The sequence below is a fragment of the Fulmarus glacialis genome, unplaced genomic scaffold (assembly GCF_000690835.1).
Source record: "Fulmarus glacialis isolate BGI_N327 unplaced genomic scaffold, ASM69083v1 scaffold11954, whole genome shotgun sequence".
In the NCBI taxonomy this organism is placed as follows: domain Eukaryota; kingdom Metazoa; phylum Chordata; class Aves; order Procellariiformes; family Procellariidae; genus Fulmarus; species Fulmarus glacialis.
Window position 1 is genome coordinate 58,298 of NW_009208761.1, and position 22,573 is coordinate 80,870.

General features: G+C 35.4%; 1 protein-coding gene across 1 annotated transcript in view; it reads right to left on the bottom strand.

The window, feature by feature from the left end:
- Positions 1-22,526, bottom strand: part of ATG2B (autophagy related 2B) — a 46,472-nt gene extending 23,946 nt beyond the window's left edge. The window contains 18 exon segments of the mRNA XM_009576606.1: positions 138-280; positions 417-609; positions 1,689-1,794; positions 2,624-2,897; positions 4,188-4,376; positions 4,555-4,647; positions 5,174-5,324; positions 6,240-6,501; positions 6,654-6,765; positions 7,493-7,647; positions 8,262-8,444; positions 9,525-9,621; positions 12,786-12,965; positions 13,462-13,624; positions 14,919-15,021; positions 16,004-16,156; positions 18,500-18,662; positions 22,365-22,526. Of these exon segments, the coding sequence (XP_009574901.1) occupies positions 138-280; positions 417-609; positions 1,689-1,794; positions 2,624-2,897; positions 4,188-4,376; positions 4,555-4,647; positions 5,174-5,324; positions 6,240-6,501; positions 6,654-6,765; positions 7,493-7,647; positions 8,262-8,444; positions 9,525-9,621; positions 12,786-12,965; positions 13,462-13,624; positions 14,919-15,021; positions 16,004-16,156; positions 18,500-18,662; positions 22,365-22,526 (2,882 nt within the window).
- Between the last annotated feature and the right edge of the window lie 47 nt (positions 22,527-22,573).

Genomic DNA, 22,573 nt, shown 5'->3' on the forward strand with positions numbered 1-22,573 from the left:
TATAGCATTTTATGTTCTTAGAAAACTATAAAAATGAATTTCTGCTATAGCTGCTCATTCAATTGCTTTTATCAACAATGAATACAGAACTAAAAGTACAGGTCACAATAACCAAGCAAAACAATTATCATACTTGCCTATTGTAAAGTTTTTCATAAAAGCTTTTGTTTGGTAATGTTAAGTGAATGTTTGGTAATGTGAGTTCCAGCACATAATGAGAATTGTTAATTGTTTTATCTTGAAACTCAGTCATTTCAACTACATCTCCTGGCATCACCATCTGAAAGAAAAAAGAAAAAAAGCCTCTCAAGTAAAAAAAAAAACAAAACTGGAAGCCAGAAGATGCATATAAAGTAGTCAGAATGTATTAATTTTGTCTACCATAAGCACAAAGCAGTAACAAAATTTTATAGTACCTCTTCATTTTCAAACATAACCCTACGAGAAGAAAAAGGAGAAGGCTCTGGTCTTCTAATATCACAGACATCCTTCAAAGAATGAGACCCTCCTTCTTCTTCCTCTTGAAAGTTATTATCACCTTCTTCCTCCTCAGCTGCTATCCTTTCCAGAATAGAGTGTACAGCCAGAGGGTTTATTTTCAATACAATCCTGACATTGGAGAAGTTATGCAGAATAAGTTATTAGAGATGCTTACAATTTTTATATCGATGCAGTCACATGCCCCCTAGCTCTACTAGCTAGCTATTAAATACACATAGACTAAATAGCTCAAAGATCAGGGATTTTTTTATTAGACAATAATGTACTTTATTACACAAAGCGATACCATCAAGAAAAACACAAAACTTACAGGCACAAAGGGACATGGAAAAAGAACCATCAGGCGAAAAGGTTAGTGTCTGCTTTTTTCAACTCTGTCAGGTGACCATTAGATGACCTAAGAAAAACCTAGCGCTCTCCCAAAATAATGCTTGCATCATTAGACCATCAACAGCTATTAAAAAATGCTCTGCTACACGATGTAGTGTATTACATGTACACACTGTTACAGAAAAATTTATTTGTACCATTACAAAAAGAAAACCATGCTAAAAAAATGTCCATACAAACATGCTGTCATAAAGCCAATAAATTTTTTGGCAAAAAATGTATGTGGCAAAATCTGTGGCAAATCTAAAATTGCCTCTTTAAACATCTTATTACATGCTACCACTGTTAGATCCTTCTGTTCAGTAACTCTGAAGTACTGTATTGCTCTAGATGTGATATAAGCTGCAATAATTCAGTCACAATATAATTATCCTTATTATTGTTATGGCTTTATACCAGCTTATACTAATATTTTGAGGTAAAATTTGACTGAGACTTTTTTTTTTGTTTGGTGTTCAGTGTTGGATATAAAAGTAGGAAAAAAGGTAAAGTGACAAAAAAAAAACCAAACCAAAAACGGGAGAAAGTTTCGCGTCTCTAATCATTCACCTAACTTTCACGGAAATTTACTCAAGTCTACGCAGAAACCATTATACATTAAAACCATCTTGCATTATTAAAGGAGTTTGGGGGTTTTTTTAATAAATTCTTGGGTTCTTTTCAATAGCTACATGTTCTTTCTTTGCAAATTATTTTAAAACATTTACCACACAGGCAGTCTGCATTAAAATCAGAAAAATAATAGTGCTTCACAAAAATCCAAACAACCCGCTTTAAAAAATAAAATATTATTTTACCGAGGCCAGTCAAAATTGTCTGATGATGATGTTATATCTCCATCTATGCCACCAGACACTTGAAAAAATTTTATTGGTGCTTCTGCATTATCTTCTTCAAATGAACCTGAACAGAAAAAAGGTTTTCAAAAAATTTACATAGGAATGACAACTGCTAACTTCAGGTTGCCCACTCCTCAGGCTGGAGTCCCACAGGCTAACTTGTTAATGCTATTACTAAGGTACTTATGAAAATTTTGTCATCTTTTCCTCCAAAAATGAAATATCAATTTTTAGAAACAGGAATTATTTCACATTATCTTTTAGCTAGCAGCAGTTAGAAAACCAAATGCTTCTGATGCATAGATATCTGCATTTACATTTATAGCATCACTACATTATGTCACAGCCTTGAAAAGTATACGGAATGACAAATCAGCAAAGGTTGCAAATATAAACCAGTCCCACAAATTTGTTACTTTGAAACATATTACAGGCATAAAGGTATTAAAGTTTTCTCAGTGACAACTATTTAGGACATCATTCACTTCATTTCTAGACTAAACTTGAGATTCCTAATTTGCATAGCTGTAGTATCCCCCTACAAATCTACAAAACTTACCCTAACACCATGATATAGATCTCAGAGATACCAGCTCGTTTGTTTCAATTTAGGGTATAACAACATAACACAAAATAACAGAAATATTAGCTCAGATCTCAAAAGCAAGCAAGCAAGCACTACACCTACATACATCAGCCTCTCCTCCTAGTAGTGTTGTTTTGACTTATGCTGATATTTAGTACAGAACACTAAACTGCAGCAGAGTATCTGCTCCAAAATTCAGGTAGAAAGACACTCCCTGGGTTAATCCATGTGAGAGGACCTTTGTCTCAACTACGTAGTATCTGGGAAAATGAAAAAGAATATTTGAATATAATGTTAACATTCTTACCTGTTAAGTCTTTAAAGGTAAGTTCTAATTTAACTTGTTCTGGAGTTGACCCTCCTATAAACTCAGTTTTAAATTCCATATCTGTAAATTCAAGATGAAGAATCTCCTTCTGAAGTGATTTCTTAAACCATGGTCCTCTTTCCTGATCTGACCGTAGGTCAGGTATTGGGAAGCGAACAGAGAGATTTAATGCTGGAGCAGTGACTTGAACTGAAACTCTACAGTTTGCAGGAGTATGTGAATCATCCAGAAAAACTTCAGTAAATGCTTTATGCTAAAAAACATAAAGTAGAGGAAAAAAAAATCTAAATTAGAAAAAATAGCACTAACAATGCCTATGGGGAAAGCTTTTGACGATGTATTATCTAAAAATGAAAAAGATCAATTTTTCGTATATCACACAAAACACACATATTAGGACCAATTATTATTAGTCTTAGGATATTCGTCTATTACTGGTGCTGTTAAGATTCTACTTAGTTAGAAGTCAAGTATTTGCAGAGGTTAGCAATCTTTCAAAAATGGCTATCTTTGTATTTCTCTTAAATTAGAGAGTACCAAACAATACTCAGCTGCAGTTAGGAAACATCATCTCACAGATTTTTTTTTTTTTTTTTTAAAATGGTATTGCTGAGAAGCCAGGAACTACTATCATGCGTATTTGCCCCTTTCGTTAAGTCATGGCTTCCAGCTCCTGTCACTGATGTGTCATCCAAAACCTCTCTAAGTATAGCTTATTGCTGACCATCATTGAAAAGAATCAAACTTGCAGGACATAACAATATTGATAGAAATTATTGATGTCTTACAAATTTTTTAGATGAGGATTCTCTTAAAGAAGTTTTGAAGACTAATTTTTCTGTAACCAGTCAATGCAGCAATAAAATTACATGAAGATATTTGTTGCTGTGTAGAAAATCAGTTAATTGTATTAATCCTTCCTCATGTATTTCAAGAAAAGTCTTCAAGTTTAATGTTATTGTGCTAAATATACTAACACTTAAATCCTCCTGACAACCTGAACCAAGACAAACAAGCTCCAACTTCTTCTGTTGGTCCTCGATCACTAGAACACAATGCACATGTTCCCCATCCTTTCTATTACCTACCCAAAAAGTGGGTAAGGCACCGCAGAGGCAACTGGGCTGACTATGACACCTAAAGATTTCAATATAGAAGTGGAATTGTCAGCAACAGTTTATATCAGCTGCTGGAGAGCATGATGGGACAGATTAGGGATTGGAAGTCAGTCAAGATTCCTGTTTTTTGCGCAGTTCCATTTGCTTCAAGAAGCTGAGAACTTATGCAGTTTGTGAAGCAGCTACCATTATCTTTAGGTCTGTTATCAATCATGCAATTACTGAATCTAAAATGAGTATCTACACATCAGATGGCTACTGTTCTGTATAAGAAGTAAAAAACAAACAAACAAACAAACCAAAACCAAACAAAAAACCCAACGACCACAAATCAATCAGAACTAGCAACCTCAGGCTTAATGCCATCCTGCCTTCCTCCTGAAAAAAATCAGCAAGTTTATTAATCAATTTCACTTTTAACTTACCAGACTTAGGTGCTTGTTGTAAGAAGCATACATGTGAGATGCCATCATCTCCACTGTAGTTAGTTTCTGTGGTTGAAGTAAGGAATTTAATCTGTCTACAATGCTAATATCAAGCTCACAAAACACTGGACTTAACTTTATTTGTAACTCTGCTTTCTGTGGAACAGAACTGAGTCTCCCTTGACTACCCTGAAAAGAAAGAGAAAAGACACTAAAATCCTTAAAAACAATATAATGAAACAAATTATAATAACTGAGAGTTAAGGAGACACTGTTTTACAAGAAAGATACCTTTCTGTTAAAATGAACAAAATTAGACAAAGGCTATTTGATGTAAAAACTTGGTGTTTTTAATCTCCCATCTTACCTGAGGTCCTCTATTATCTGAATGCTTATAATGAAGCTGAAGACATGGCATAGCATGAGAATCATTTCCTTCTTCAGAACGAAATGTCAGCAGCTTTAGAATAAAATAGAGTTAAAAATACTTAATAGATAGGGAGGAAAGAGTTGCCACAGGAAAAAATATTTGTGACATTTTACCTAGAGCAGACAGTAGGTAACCCTACATTCAAGTCAGCGAACAGAGCCCCAGCCCAACTGCTTACTCACTCCACTTATTCAGCCACTTTATTGGATGTCTCTGACCACTAAAAGAGGTGGAAGAATAATCATCACCCAAAGAAACCTTCGCATTGCTCAACTCCATCGGTTAGTTTTTGGAAAACATTTACTCTAATTCCCAAACTGCGTTAAGCATATTTAAAAGAGAAGTAAACTAGCGAAGTTTGGCTACTTAACGCTATTCCTGTCAGGTATGACAGCAGTCTGGTTCACCATTTGAGCTTGTCATTTAAACATACATTGCATCTTAAAACCATAACATATTAAAAAAAAAAAAATTAAAATTACAACCATTTTAAAATCTAGCATTCTCATACAATTAACATTTCTTTTCTATGGAACTCCCTGTATTTTTTACATACCTCCGTATAGTGTGGCTGAATGGAATGAGAGTCAGTAGAAAAAAGGCATTCCAGAAACTCCATATCCCCAATGGATAAATCAGTACTAAAACTTCGAGAGGCAGTCCTTTGTCTTTGTTCATAAGACACTTTGATGCCAGTACCTATAAATCTGAATTATGAAAATTATGAATTATGAGAAGTAGCATAAAACAATAAAAATTATTAAAAGTCAAGATTTAAATATGCAAAAAAGGATCACTAAAATCCTTTTAAAAAAAAAAAAATCATTAGAACTGCCATAATTTCTTCAAAAATAAGAAAAAATTCTAATTAAAACAGATTATAGCTTTAGCAACAAAGACAATAGAGCTCACTTATGTTACATGTTCAACAATGATCAGTATAGAGAAATTTGTAGAGAACACTTTAGACATCTAACCTAAGGTGCAATTCACATAAAGCTGGGAATCTAACATCCTTATATAGACAATGGAAAAAAAAAAAAAAAAACCGCCTCAGGAAGTCTAAATTACATGCATAAGGTAAGAAAATATGTATCACCCTTAAATATTTTACTTCATACACTGTCCTGGGACAGTTAAAACTTCTGGGAAAAAAGACTGTTGACTAACTTTACGATTTTGCTCACACTTACTTTTTATCCCTGCTGATACACTATTTTTCACTAAAACCCTAAGCTCCTCTCCTTCAAGCAGAAATCCCTATATTGGAATAAAGATAGTCCTGTAAAAACAGCTATTTCTAAAGAAATAATATACTTAATGATTCTTGACTCTCTATAGATTTCTGTGGTAGAAACTGTACCGAGTTTAATTCATCTATTGTTGAAGAGAGCTAGGTTGATTTTAACGATTATGCACTTTCCTTCTTTTGTTTTATTAAAAAAAAATAAACAGTCTTGGACAACAGATGACAAAATTCAAGGCTATTTTGAAATTAACAAAGAAGTCTAATGCAGTTCAAATATTAAGTGACACAATTCCTATGGAAATAAACTCACTTTATTCAAATTTACTTAAAAGATATTTTTGTTAATTATATTTATTAATAAGCAAAGTTATACCTAAGGTGATCATGAGAACAAGCTTCAGCAAATACTTCTCGGAAGGACAGAAAATCTTCTGTTGAAAACTTAACTGGCTCAATCTTTTCTATTCGGGTAAAGAAATCCCGAGCCATTGGTGTCAATGGGTTAAGGTTCAGTGAACTTTCAGGTGGGGGTAAAGGGTCAATATGAAGTACAGACACTGAGAAAGTTCCAACTGCCAGTCTAAAAAGAAGCTCAGGTCTGGATTCATCCACAGAAACAGATCTGGATGGAATAGCTGAAATACAAAATTAAGTTCACGTAATTTTTCAGCAAAAGCACATTTATAAAATCATCTCACTTTTGATTTTCATTTCTTTTTACCAAGTTGCTGCATAACATTTCCAGAATTATCTAGGGAGCAAAATGCAAAACAACATTTTTACTTACATGTCCTTCTTAAGGAAGTCTGGTGAACTACATTGGCTGTAAGCGAAGAACCTCTTGGAGGTTGTAGTTCTTGTTTGTTACGATCAAGAAAATCACCCCAAGTTGGTTGAAGCTAAAACAAAAATATAGATGATCTTAAATTTGACAAACAGATGTTAGACATTAGATCAAACATAAATAATAAGGTAAAGGAAAAAAAAGAAAATACATGCATAAACGATCAACAGCATGCCATTTCATGGCACATTAGTGCTCAATTAAACAATGTATGTACACTTTACTTTGGGCTACGCTTTCTAATTCTATGATCCCACGTATTTTTAAAGCTAAAGTTGCGCTCTCTGTGAGCGTAGATTCTCCTGTTTCTCTGTAAAAAGCACAACTGTTCTCCATGGCTTTCATTAAGCAAAACATTAGGCACATAACAGATTTGGCACAGACGGCAATATCAACAGCATAATTTTTAGGTTTTTTGAGGAATAATGTAATACAAAAATTTTGTACTTTTTATTGTCATTGCCTGTGTAGCCCATATTAAAAGAAAACCCAGATGGCAAACATGCAGTTATTAAAAAGAAAATAAATTACAAAGTTTGTAAACCACACAAGCTTCAAGGCATTTGAAAACAAATACATTCCATTTCCTGTCTTGGTAGCCAAATACATGAGAAACTTTTCAATACAATTTCCATAGCGGAAAAGGAATACTGTCAGCTCTAAACATTTTCAATTGTCCAAGAATTTTGCAATATTTCTTGATATTGTAAAGAATACTTATGCAACAGTTTCAGACAAAAGTGTTAATTTCAAAAAGATTTTAAATGTAGTTAATACTATACCACTGTAGTGCTCAGTGGAGATCCTGCTGGTGTAGTTGTGTATGTACTGGTTAAAGACAAGTCTAGATCCATAGTTGGAGGTTCTCCAAGAGGTGGAAGGGAGGAAAGGCTGTGAGACATGTCCATTTCAGCCATTGAGAAGAAAACTTCTTCTTCTAATGAGAACCATAGATAGCAAAGAGTTATTTTCTAATGAAAAAAAAAAAACCTTCACTTTTAACAGAAATGTATTCTTAAGTTCAGAAATCTAACTGCTAGAGAGAATAACCAGCTAAATATATTATTTACAGAAGTTCCAAGTTCTCTTGACACTGAGACTAGTAGTATCTATGGCCAGAGATTACTAAGTAATATAATTTCTATAAATTCATACACTCTCCTTTTGACAAATCAAAGTTCATATTTTCACATTAAAAATAATCAGCAAAAAATTATTCAAATAAAAATATAAATATCAGGGCAATGCAAGTATTATTCTATATTTCCTCAACTACGCATTTGAAAAGATGTTACACTGCATGTGTATTTACCTTGTTGCACAGTAACATACAGATTACTGAACAGTTGTAATGAAATACTGAATCAAGTCTAGCCTGATACGTAAACTGGGTGTTAATCTTTTCTATTCAACAGTACAGTTAATAGCATACAATTATTCTATGTCAAAGTTCTTTTGATACTTAAGTTGGTAAGATTAAAAGATGAAGAGTGAATTTATATAATCTTAACAACACGTCATTTGCTATGCTGCATCATCTTTTATACTTGCCACGACTAGAAGGCGTTCTGGCACTCTCTGTCTCATAGAAACTTTGCTCAGATGATGCTCCTGCAGATAAAGACTCTTTTCTTAAATAACGTTTCAACTCCATCTGAATCCGATACTCATCTTCCTGTTGCATTGGCCGGTTTTTCCTATCTTTATTTGACAATTCTATCCTGCTTAGGCTCTCTGAATTAAAAAAAAAAGACAGAAAGCTCACTGTAATTTCCTTACCAGTATCCCAAAGAAAATTTAAAAAACGAATGTGAAAATTAACCAATTGTTGTTGTTGTATATATGTATACATATACATACAGATGCATATATCTGTTGTATATCAGATGTGTATATACATGCATTTTGTTGTTTTGGAGATTTTACTTGTCCACGACAGATTATGCTCTCCCTAGCATTCATTAATTTCAAGTCTGAAGAAAATATTTTAAGGTCAGATATGCAAATGTATTCACATGTAATATCAGCATATATTTCCCTTCTCAGTCAGCTTTGGGGACTAAGGACACAATCTCTTAAAGGTTTTACTATTAAGGAATTACTAAAATTTCAGGTTTGAAGATGACACATATGGGAAACTATATGTAATGCTTTTCCAGTTATCCAAAAACAATGAACAAGTCCAGTATCATTAGAATGTATCAGTATCATTAGAAGAATACTAAGCATCTACCCAGGACATGAAAAATCTTTTCAAAAAGCACATTAACTATGTATCCTAAAACTAAGTGTTGTTACACTAGGTAGATGGGGGGGAGGACAAACCAAAACACTCATCCTGCTAGTGCAGTAGTCTAAACACTGTTGTTATCACCTAGCAAATGTGGACAAACTCAATTACCGTCTGTTCTATGTTTTCTGTGCCTTTCACTAAAGCATAGGACAGAGAAGGAACCAGACTGCTAAGCCGTTCTCTAGTGAAACAGAAGCTACAAGAACCAAAATTATTCTGGCCTCCTGATTTTCTCCACCTACCATTTTCCCCATCTCTTGTCCAATTATACAGTCACTTGTCAAGCCTTATTTGTTACCTAGATTTTCATTACCAGCATGTACAATTTGCAACTGAAGTCAGTAAATTGATCATAGTCCTACTCAGAGCAGCTACAAAACATTTTGCTAAGATCACATAGAAATTAATAATAATCTACCACCACAAATTTTTTTTTTCCACTGAGGAAACTTGTTTATCTTCCAAAGTTTATTTTTCGTCCACCGTAATACATATTTAATATTTACAGAATGTTCACTTGCCTGGTCCAGCAATAGCTGCTACCATGTCCAATAGAAGATGCACCTGCCTTGGTGACAGAAATAGATGTACAGAGTCTATTTGTCCATCTACATCCAACTAAAAAAAAAAAGAAAGAAAAAAATTTCAAGAACACTTAAGGAATTTTTCTTTAAAAGTATTGAATCAACTATTTTGATAATAGATTTTGATGCTGGAAAGGATACAGTCATTCCAGCAGTATCTTCATTTTCTACACAACAACAGCTAGAAATGTAATTGTGTATTGCTTCCAATCTGTAGCTTGGCAGGATAAATGCAGGTGTGTCATTGACAATTTATTAGCTTAAAATAAATACACGATCACCTAACAGGAAAATTCAAGCATACCATTAACCTGCTAGTTGTTTTGCTTCTTTAGTAATTCCATAAGTAATCAATAATATAAAGTTAGTATTATGTACTAATTATAAAATACTGAAGTCAACACCTTCTAAAGTAGACCTTAAAAACTGTAAAGGTTCTCTTCAGGACTTCTCTTTAGTATAGAGATGAATAAATTCATATACTTTCTTTAGAGAGGGATGTTTATAGAAGTCTAAGTGGTTTGATATGGTATACAACAAAGCAAGCCACTTATCTTTTGAGAGCAGCTCAAGCTAAATTTACGGTAAGAACTTGTACAGATTTATTTTTCAGTTCTAGAATCCTGTACTTCCAGACGTTGGTCCATTCATGATTATTACTCATTGTATTGGGTGTAGGTGGCAAGGTGTTGGCAGGAGGGTATGCTGCAGGGGCAGCCTCTGTGCTAAGAGGTCAGGTCTGCCCCATGCTGGGCACAGCCAGCCCTGTAATGGACCCACCTCAGGACACAGCTGAGCCCATCAGCAAAGCTGGTGGTGCCTCTGTGAAAACAAGTTTAAGAAAGGGCAAAGCACTGCATGGGCAGTGAGGAAAAAAGAAGCAAGAGAAACAATCCTGCAAACACCAAGGTCAGGGAAGAAGGAGGGAGAGAAGGTGCTCTAGGTGCCAGAGCAGATATTCCCCTGCAGCCTGTGGAAGAGATCACACCAGAGCAAATATCCACACTGCAGTCCATGGAAGACCCCACTCTGGTGAAGCAGGTGAAGGAAGCTGTAGCCTGTGGAGAGCCCACACAGGAGCAGGCTCCAGGCAGGTGCTGCAGCCCATGGAGAGGAGCCCACACAGCAGCAGGTTCTCCTGTCAGGAACCGTGGTGCATGGAGGACCCATGCAGGAGCAGGTTTATCCTGCTGGACTGTAGACCATGGAGAGGACCCACACAGAAGCAGTTTGCGAAGGACTGCAGCCCAAGGGACCCACATTGGAGCGGGGGAAAAGCATGAGGAGGAAGGAGCAGCAGAGAGGAACTGTTACGAACTGGCTGCAACTCCTCAATTCCCCATCCCCTGCACTGCTCAAGGCGGTGAGGAGGTAGAAGAGTTGGGAATGAAGAAGTTGAGCCTGGGAAGAAAAATGGGTGAGGGGAAGGTGTTTTAGTTTGTTTCTCATCATCCAACTCCATTCTAATAAAGTCACTTAATTTTCCCCAAGTTGAGTCTGTTGTGCCCGTGACAGTAACTGCTAACTGGTCTCCCTGTCTTTACCTCAATCCATGAGCTTTTTCATCACATCATCTCCCCCTGTCCTGTTGAGGAGTGCAAGTGAGAGCAGCTGGATGGCTGTATGACAGCCGGCCAAGATCAACCCACCACACTCATGGGGAAAAAAAAAAAGGCATGCACTGGAATGCATTTATATGAAAATATACTTTTGCTCATAAAGAGCTTAAGGGAATATTTACCTAAGCAGGGAAAATAAATGATCAATTAGTTTTGTATACTGTTTCCTATTATTTTTTCCATCCTTTGGGAAGAGTTGAAAGAAAATGAAATTATTGAAGTGTGTCATGCTTGACATGAACTTATACAGCATATTTTGTAGTCTACATGCTTGAAACAGCTATTCTAAACAAAGGTGTTCTAACATAATTCAGTTTCCAAAGTTTAAAAAAAAAAAGTTAACCTTTTAGACTAAGCAATATACTGTGTCTATGTTCTTTCCAATCTGCATGAACTCTACCTGATAATTCAAAAAACAGGTCCTTCTATAATTTTGTCATGTAGTATTACATTCATTCACTAGCTCAGATGTTGCTGTTATTTAACATACAAACAGCGTTTTGCCTGTTCTCAAGCTACTGCTCTGCAGTCTATTATATTCAACTTCTATAAAACAAAAATTACTCTCAACTCTGACCTTGTCATTTTTCTTCTGGCTACCTTAAAATACAACTCATGATATAAAAGTGGAAAATTTTTGATCTTTAGAAACATTTGGACATCAGTTAATTTAAAGATGTTAATTGCATTAACTATTCATACTTCTGAAATAGCTAGCATTTTTCTATTTCACACCAAACGAAATACGTTATTTCACTTTTCAAGGACTGAACAAACAAGTTATAAGGATTGACTAGAAATTGCTGGACATCAGAAACTTTTCTACTGCAGTAGAAACTTTCTGCTTTCTGTAGATTACAGCGCACTATACAAGACAGGTCAATAGCCAATTTTAAAATTGGAGAGAAGGGGAATATATTTACACAACTTTACTTATATACTCACACTTTTTAAACAAAAATAGGGCTTTATTTTCAACTGTTTTGCTTCCTGTATCTTTATGTAAAAGTCAAATAAAATATTAACTAGTAGCATTTAAATATGGCATTATTATTTGATTTACTATAAATTTTAATCTAAAAATTCCAAAGTAGAAATGTTCATGTTAGTTTTATAATGCTGCAATGCTACAACCTAATTAATCATTTAAGGTTTACTCATAATTGTTGAAGTAAATTATACCCTTTTAAAACCAAAGTGATTTTAATCAACCAGCTAAACATTCCACACATACATAGGCAAAGTCAGTCACAGTGCTACAAGAAAAAAGGATAAATGAATAGCAGCAGGAGTTTAATGAAAACAAAACAACTTTCTCAGGAGTTACTCCACTAGATAAATGCAGTCTCTCTAACATACAGGAATTCTCTTTTAACAGATTTCAGTGTGCTATTGACTTGTCTGGCCACTGTAAAGATGCCTTGTTAGACATATATATTGGTTCTGAACGCAGAAAATCTAAAACAAAACTAAGGGGATTCTGTCCCCTTGAGAATCTCACCATTTTTTGTATGCAGTTGAAAAAATAAAATCCTACATAACTATTAATTTAGCTAAAGACCAGGAAAGCATGACTAACCTTAGCTCCAGGAAGTACTTCATTTTGCTTTAATGTTAGGCTCAACTCCATTCTACCAATCAGCTTACTGATCTGTACAGGGTCAGAAGGAGTAATTTCTGGCAAGTTTCTTGTTAATTGCGGATGTGGCTCATAAATGATTTTTGGATTCCAGCTAGGTGAAAGCTTTGGTTCAGTTGCCTTAAAATGTTACAGAGAAAGGAGTAAGAATGTATCCCATTTCTTATATATTAAAAAAAAAAAAAAAAACCAACACCAAGCATTTCAAATAAACTTATCACACAAATGATCATTTTAGACAAATGTAAGTTTGACAATGGCATTACAAACATGTATTGATAACTGTGAAAGAAACAAGGCATGTAAAATGTGAAATATTAGGCCTTTGCAAAAAAGTGAAGCAAGTTTCCACAGAATAGTGAATTGTAGAGGACTTCTACACATTAAAGTTGCAATCAGATTCCAGTACAATATATCCTAAATTATACTCAGTCCTAAAGTCTGTTTCCTTCCCCCTCCTCAAAATCAACAGAAAGTGATTATGAAACTTATCAAACACAGATTCAAGTAAAAGTTCAATTCCTATATCCTTCAGAATGAATCTAATATATGAGTGAAACAATATATGCTATCCTTCCATCAATTTACATTCTTACATAAATGTATTTAATTTTACCAGCTGTGTAGCTGAACACACTGGGGAGGACTTTGCTGATGCAGGAAACTCTTCCCAGAAGAAAGAGACACCTGAGAGCTGCAGTAACTTGTGAGCAAAAGCTGTGGGCTGATGTACATTGATTCCAGAGCACTCATCTGCAGTTTCATCACAGTACATAGTTCTGGGAGACAAAAGCAAGGAAATAAATACAGTAGGTGCATGCAAATGTTTACCTTTATTGTGCCATTTGGCCCCTAAGTTTGTACACGGTCTCTCTATACTACTTACAATGCCATTGATTGTCCTGAAAGGAGAAACCATCACTCTCTGGGAATGGGTGGAAATCTTCAATTTTCTACAGGACACCACAGGACAATTGTGACATGCTTCCAGTGAATATATCCTACTGTATTATCTTAGTACTTATGTCTAATCTGACCACAAAGTGAAGGAGTCCACCCAACACTTCAATGCATACGTTTTCATTAGGACACACACGATTCTTGCTTCAGAATCTGAATTTTTTTAGGTCTGCCATCTAACATGTTTCTGTTCTCTAAAAGTACTACTTGAAAGTAACATCGTGTGTCAAAATGAAAGTTGAAAATTGAGAGAATAGGCTCCAATCCTGTAAAATTTCTGTGAAATTAAATTTCTTACATTATAATACTGAGAGACAGCATAAACACTAAACTCTTAAAAAGATGCAAGTCTCCACATAATAGAATTTACAGTGGAAAAATACACCTACCTTTCCATAAATAAAATGTATCAAACATCAAAACAACATGCTATTTAACAGTTTGTTTCAATCTAGTTTTTGAAGTACAGAAAAGGATGTTTGTTCTGGGAATGGACTTACATAAGAAAAATAGTTACAGTTTTGCTGACATCTCTCCTGAATTGAACGTAACAACCTGAAGCTTATAAATGTTTAAAACCAAATATATTTCATTAACATTTCTCAGTAAGAATCAGTTTTATTGGGTAATAATTTCAACATTTTGCAAGAAAGTATGATTACGATCCTATAGGTCAGAAAAAAATACCTGAAGATCATGTACAGTATTCAAGTTCAAAGTAATTACAGAATATACGTGCGTTCTTCTGAAAGCTCACAGAGGACCTAAAATCTTCCAGTTTAATTTTTTTCCGGACTGTATCTTTCTTTCTGAAAATATTTAATGTGTCTTCAATACACAAAAGGAACTGTTAAGATATTAAAACCCCTTTGCGTAAGAGATGGCCTGATTTGCCAATAATATCCATTGACTGTTGAACACCTGAGAAACGGTATTCATTAATTGTACAAGTGGTCATTAACTTAGACCACTCTAGAACTCTTCTAATTTGATAGTTAAGTATCTTTAGCTTAAACATGTGTGCATGGGTAAAATATATTGTACAGGAAATGGCAAGAAGTACCTTAGGGGAAAAAAAAAAAAAATACAGATTTAAAAAAAAAAAATCTTTACCTTTCGATTCTGATTTCAAGTGCAGTTCCACTTTTAGAGTTTTCTGGGACATGTTCTATTCGCAAAACAGTATCTAAAAAGGTAACTTTCACTCTTCTTAGAACTTAAATGAGAAAACAAAAAGATACCATGCAAGCGTTTAAGTCAAGTTACTCAGCAATGACTTTTATAACCAATTAAACAAAATGAAAGACCATTTTAAAGTTCTCAATATTTACTTCAGTGGAAATAATCAATTGAGTTTAACAATGTAACAAGACATCAAGTGACAATGTAAACTCCTATTAAATGTCTAATATGTACATCCATACCAAGCAATGGACCTTTAATGCACAAATATTTGAGCAAGTGACAACCCAGACCGAGTTGTTCTATGGCTCAGCATGGATGGTCCTCAAAGAAAGCTTCATTGTGCACCATGTCTGAACTCCTAAACATTGCTATAGCACCACGCTACTTTGGCTGAATACTTCTATTTCTAGATACAATTTTAAACATTCCCCTTAGCTCAGACATTTCAGCACGAGGTTCTCCACTGCACAATGTGATCATAAGCCCTTAGTTTCTTCCACTTAAAAAAACCCAGCAACAACAAAAAACAGAGTTTATAACGTACTTCTAACAACACGCTCTAATTATTGAGATACATATATCATAACAGGTCAGCTTTGTGTAATAGCTGAAAAGCCATTCTCTGTTTCTCCCTCAACAGCATCACCACTAACAATCTAAGTTTGTGTGATGAACTAAATTGGAACCTCCAAAACTAAGGCACCTCACCAATCACTCAAGCACAGATTCAGCTGGAGTTGTTCTGGTGTAAACAAACACCAATTTGCCCTGAAGTAGGGTTCATTCTCTCCACTGAGGGAAGTATACACGTATTTTAGTAAGTAAATGGGGTATCTTTCCCCCCCTCAAAAACAAGATCAATTGTCCTGCCTTCCTGTTTAAATTTTACAGGTAACAAGTGAAAATTTGTGGGACAAGTTATGGCAAATGAGATGCCATTTTGTAAAACTGAGAAACAACATAAACTGATTTAATCTCAGATGTTCATTCAGATCTCAATAATTAATTCATACCTGTTTCAATAGTTTCTGCAAATTTCTCAAGTCCTTCAAAAGGCTGGGACCCTTCTCCTTGTTCATCTGTCAATTTTTGGCTAAGACACTCTTTTGCAAGCTGCATACTACTGGTCATAAAACTCGACCAATACATAGGCTCAGACCCAGATGCTGTGGAGTAAGAGAAGTCTTAATAAATTTGACTCTGAACATTTTGAAACAACAAACACAAAATGAAATAATGCATTCAGCATATCCAGAAAAGAGTTTCAACAGATTAGTAAAAAGTCATACTTAAAAACAAATCTAGTTACAATCTCTCTTTATACACTTCACTACTTTAAAATTACTTTACTCTATTTAGATTGCATTGGTAAGAGTCTAGTATTTGAAAACGCAATATAAACAAGATAAAACAAGGATTTAGTGTAGCCAATCTTCAGTACTGGTTTAAGTGAATGGTTTCTCAAGTACTTTTATTATATTGGTATGATTTTGCAGGCATAGTCGGCAAAATGAAATCAAGGAATTAACTCTTTTTTATTAAGAATTATTTTAAGGTTTCTTATTCCATTTGAAACATATCTTAGATGGGGAAAGACTAAACAAGGTTTAAGATGTTATCCTAGCATATTAGAACACATTTTAGATGTCTAACACAGACCTGACATCATAAGGAGAACATAATAAAATCTGAGAGCACAGCACTTATTAAGGTGAACAGGTTTTTTAGCAGCCAGATTAACTTAATTGACAGTGAATTCCTATCAGCTAATGCCAAGCCCATTGTGAGCAAATACTATAAAACTAGATGTGCTGGTTTTAGCTGGGATAGAGTTAATTTTCTTCACAGTGGCTAGTATGGGGCTATGTTGTGGATTTGTGCTGGAAACAGTGTTGATAACACAGGGATGTTTCGTTACTGCTGAGCAGTGCTTAGACAGAGTCAAGGCCTTCTCTGCTTCTCACACCACCCCACCAGCTAGTAGGCTGGGGGGGGCGGGCACAAGAAGTTGGGAGGGGACATAGCTGGGACAGCTGACCCCAACTGACCAAAGGGATATCGCACACCATATAATGTCATGCTCAGCGTATAAAGCTGGGGGAAGAAGAAGGAAGGGGGGATGTTTGGAGTGATGGCGTTTGTTTTCCCAAGTAACCGTTAGGCGTGATGGAGCCCTGCTTTCCTGGAGATGGCTGAACACCTGCCTGCCGGTGGGAAGTAGTGAATGAATTCCTTGTTTCGCTTTGCTTGCACGTGCAGCTTTTGCTTTACCTATTAAACTGTCTTTATCTGAACCTATGAGTTTTCTCACTTTTACCTTTCTGATCCTTTCCCCCATCCCACCGGGGGGGAGTGAGCAAGCGGCTGTGTGGGGCTTAGTTGCGACTGTTGTGGGTTAACCCCAGCCGGCAACTAAGCACCGCACAGCCGCTCACTCCGAACGTCCCCCGCTTCCTTCTTCTGTGCACCCCTAGCCTACTCTACTACCGTGAATAAATAAAGCTTGCTCCTAATACTACTATTCTTTCAAAGCAATACATCAGAAAGCAAGATAGCTCAAAATTTAGTTGCAGTTAAACAAATAAGAATGAAATGTAGAGTATATATAAGCAAGTTACTTAAGGTAACTTGCAAAAGATGGAACATAGGGTTTATGCATTTTTTTCTCTTCTTTATGATGCATTTAAAGAAATATTTCCTTCCACCTTCTCTACACTATAAAAATGAAAACAAATTAAGATCCTTCAGACACTCATTCAAAATTTTCCACACACTAAAAATGCACTAAAGGTCCTACACACACTATAACACATCTTAACAGAATTTATGGAGGTTTGATAGTTAGTGAAATTATATTACCAGTACAGTGTATAGATCAGCTAGATTCATATGGATACAGACAAGCTAGAAGAGCTCAGATGATACCCTCAGCATTATAATCAAAGGTAGTAAGTATTTAGAGTACTTAAAAGTCATTATTTCAGACTGCGATAGCAAGTAAAATATATTAGTTGTTCTCCAAATACACAAGAAGATGCATCTTTGACCCTAAAGTTGCCGAAGAAAGCCAGAACCTTGCTGTAACCCTCCTCATAGTCTTACACTATCGTGTTACCTTACTGCCACCTAATAGCCAGTTACTAATGCTGACTAAGAGCACTTGGCATACAACACCCAAAAAACCTAGCTAACAAAAACTCCCTTCCACACAGTATTATTTTCACTTCAATATGTCTGAAACAGTTTGGAAGACATACAACAGTAGGAACATCATAAACATTTTAAGTTATTTAACAGAACAACAACCAATTGAGAAACACTTGACAACCAACTGACGAACACCTGACAGTTTCTTTTTTATTACATTCTCCATCATTAATGTATGTAAATTAAATGGCACTTTAAACAAGACTAAGAACTGACTAAAGCAAGTCAGTTGCCTTAAGTAGCCTTTTGCCTCTGAAAAACTGTAAAGAATCTCTTTTTCAAAAATTAAAAAATAAGCCTACCAAGCCTTGGTCTTGGCCTGAAGACCATCTCTAATCCTTTTACTTCTAACGCACAGTTATCCTGCAGCAACGACCCCCATGGAACAGATAAAGAAATTGATTGGATAAATCCATCTGTGACTTCCAGAGGTGCGTCTGCAGACTCCAGGATCTCATTAAGACACTAGAAGAGGAGAATAAAATAAAAATAATAATTAAAAAAAAAACAACACATCCGTAATTTTGAATATCACAAATAAAACATATTGAGGCCGCCAGAAAAAGAATTGTACTCAGAAAGACAATAAACTGGCCACTTTCAAGTATTTTGATTCCATCATAATTTGTTTCACATTAATTACTTAGCTTTCAGCATAATACAGATTTCTCTGTGGTAGCTGTATAACCTGTATTTTTGCACTACACCAAAAAATTTTGGTATCTTACTGTTATAAATACTACAGTACTGACACAAGTTAATCTGTTCTTTCTCTGGCAACACTTGAAGAAAGCTGAAAACAGGCTGACAGTAAAAACGCAAAAAGTACCTGGTTTCTTGGCAAGTGTATTTCACTAGCATGTAATTTCAATGTAATGTTCATTTTACCTTTCTCTGTGACACCGGAGCAATGGAACCAAATAATCAACTCTTGCTGTATAACATAGTTGCCGTTTCTAAATCATATTTTAATGTGTTCAATGTTCATCGCTAATTTAAAAATCGAAGCTCAGCGGGCAGACCAATATTCTACAGAAACTGTTCCACTCCTTTATAGTGACATTATAATCTATAAACATGTACAATATTGGCTAAAATATCTACAATGTTAAGATGAACATAAATATCAACAATCAAGTTGCCCTCAGCATCATACAGAGTAAGTGTAACTGATGAGAAAAATGAAACACCAGCTCTGAAAAAGTAACTTAGGATTTTTTAAGTTTTCCACAATCCTCAGAAAAGACTCAATTGTTGCGTTATATAACTCTCATTATATCCATAGAGAGTCCAAAGAGCCTATTTTCAGAAGAAACATATTCTTCGCATTTATGTTAAAAAAAAATGCAAATCCCTGTTTGTGCCACCATTCAAAAATTTAGTTAAAACTGAAAATATTGAACAAGAACTATCTAGGCTGCTTTAATAAAATAAGAAACAATCTAAATCACATAACAAATTCAGTGAGTGCAACTTTCTAATACATACAAAACCGTACTAAAGGCTGTGGTTGTAATATTAGAACATAATCTTCAACTGGCAAAAAAAGTGTGTGTTTGACCTTCCTGTATTGAACAGGACCACTGATTTTACCTAAGAAAATGCACAAATCCGACATCAAAACACCAAAAGTTTTTTAAAAAATAAGGATTTAAAAGTTGCTTTCCATTTTAATTATATTTAAAATGTTGTTCTAATTATATATAATAATTTAAAAGTAAAAATTAACCAAGAAGTCTTCAGAAAATGACATTTTTCATTTTTATGTCTCCAGGTGCAATTTTCCCCATCATGTTAACTTGTTGCTCTGCTTATGGTCTTAATAACTTTGCTTTTAGAATTTTGTTTGCTTGCATGTTCGGCTTTTCTAGTTTCTGTTCCAAAGTCCACTCAAGCAGCAGAAAAAAACACCAACTTTAAAGAAACAGAACCTGTAACAGTTCTATCAGGAAACTATTTAAGAATCAATTAATCAACTAAGAATTAAATGTAAGAATTATCAAGTGGCAATAGCATAAGATAAGGCAAAAATAATAATTTGGCACGAAAACCATATTTGAAAATATCACAGATTCATTTAAATTACTTGAACCATTACAAAATGATTTGCTACAGCAGGAAGTATAGGAAGCTAGTTACCAAAAGCTACTGTGAATAAATCTGATCTCAGATGTCTTTTTGCTACCTACATAAATGGCAACGAAAATTAGTGTATTTTAGTACCTTCCTTATTACTTTGAAATAGAAATTTACTATCTAAAAGTAAAAAAATTCAAGTATCCTTATAGCTAAATTACTTCATAAACAAGCCAGTAGCAATTAGAGCGTTCCAAGTGAAGTTTTAAAACTGAAGCACAGCCTTCACATCAGGACTTGTTCCCACGTTTTTGACTGGAAGTCTCCAGCTGGAATCACAGTAATTCTAGTAGCGAAAGTACTATTTGATGTGTGTTAAAATTCACGTACAAACATCATGGGTTACATTTTGATTTTTCTAAACAGTCCAGGTCCCAAGAGGCAAAGGGGTTATGCTAATATCACTGGGTATTCCTACATATTTCTATAATCAATAAACATGTGCAATATTGGCTAAAATATCTACAATGTTAAGATGAACATAAATATCCACAAAAATGGATAAGATAGTGTGTAAAAATACAGTCATCCTGGTGATTCATAGAAAATAAGCTTACAATGACTAGGGGGATAAAAAAAGAGCTATAGTACCTCCGTGACATCTGTTTTTGCAATCTGTCATACATGAGAAAGTCACGTGCAGAGAACCTCAAACATGTCATTGTTTACAAGCCAAAAAGGAAAACGCTGATCTACAAATGGGGAAGATAACCTAAGCATTATTGTATATACATTTAATCACTGTGTACACTTAATTAACTGTTCATATAGTACTGGTCTATAACTGCTGCTGTTTCAAAGTATTTGCTTTTTAAATAATGTCACTTTGACTAGTGAAGAGTGCTGTGATACCCACTAGAGGGCATAATAATTCAATTAAAGCGAGACAGCCTTACTGCCTGCCACAGAAAACAAGCTGCAGATACAGCCAGAAAAGAAAAGAAGAAAATAAACAAGCAAACAACAAAAAAACCCACACTAAAACACTGGTAATATTGAGCATTTCTGCAAACGTCTGTCTCCTGCCACTTTCAAACACATTTTCACACAAACAACTGGAAAAGCATTATTTGAAAACATCACATATTCACAAGTATTTTAAAATGCACCCAGCATGGCCTAATACCAAAACATAGTATAGTAAAAATGTGTTTTGAAAGTACTTTATACAGCAATAAGCCTGTGTTCCTAGTTCATCATCTAAGCTACCCTGGAAGTCAATGACTGACGCACAGCAGTGCTTAAGGCTCCTCATGACAGTCACTTGACTGGCAGGTAGAATTCAGTAACATTGGTAATTAACCCAAGAAACTTTACGAAATATTACAAACACAGACCTTTAGATTACTACAGTAGGCTGGAAGTATGCATACGTGTGTGTATAGACAGATACACACACACATATATATATAAAGACATACATCCCAGGACTGAAAAAACCTCCAGCTGGTTCAAAGCGTGACAGCTCACCTGCTAAGCAAACTCCAGCTAAAGACAGCTTTCCATTTGTCAACAAGTACTTTCACCATTGCAAGACTAGAGAACAATTTTTAGAGATCTACATGGACTAAGCTCAGCATAACGCTGTCAATAAGAACTAAGATGCTTCCAAGATGAAGACAAAGCACAGATACTGTTTTATGTTTTTATCATCTCTAGTAGTAGTCAGTAAACATGCTCCTCAGTAACTACAGCAGCAATTTCTAGTAGTTTGGGCTACACTAGCTCCTTCTCCCTGAAATACCAGCACTATTACCTTCTTTTTGTTTCCTTTCTCATAATTAAAAATAATGAAACCAAAGCGTGGCTAAACAAATCGGATAAAACTCCCCAGTCTGTTTTTTTTTTTTTTTGTTTTAAAGTGCTCACATATCAGAGAAGAGTTCTCTGGACGAAATGCTAATTATGGCTGTAACTTTTTACATAAAGGAGGCTGCGTACTGAAAATAAAGTGGGTGGCAGCCGGGGGCAGGGAATCAGCTGGTTCCTCAGACACAGCAGGAGCCGAGGGGGTGAAGCGCCGGCTCTTACCCACTTATCCAGAGGGACCTGCGTCAAGGAGCCCGTGCCCTGGTAGAGATCCAGGCTGAGCTGCTCCAGGCTGAGCTTCTCCTGCAAGAAGTGGCCCAGGTATCTCTGCAGCAGGTACCTGCAGGCCCTCTTCTTGATGGACTCCGAGAAAGGCCACGGCATGGCGGCTGCGCGCCGGGGACCGCGGGGCCAGGCGGCGGGACGGGGTC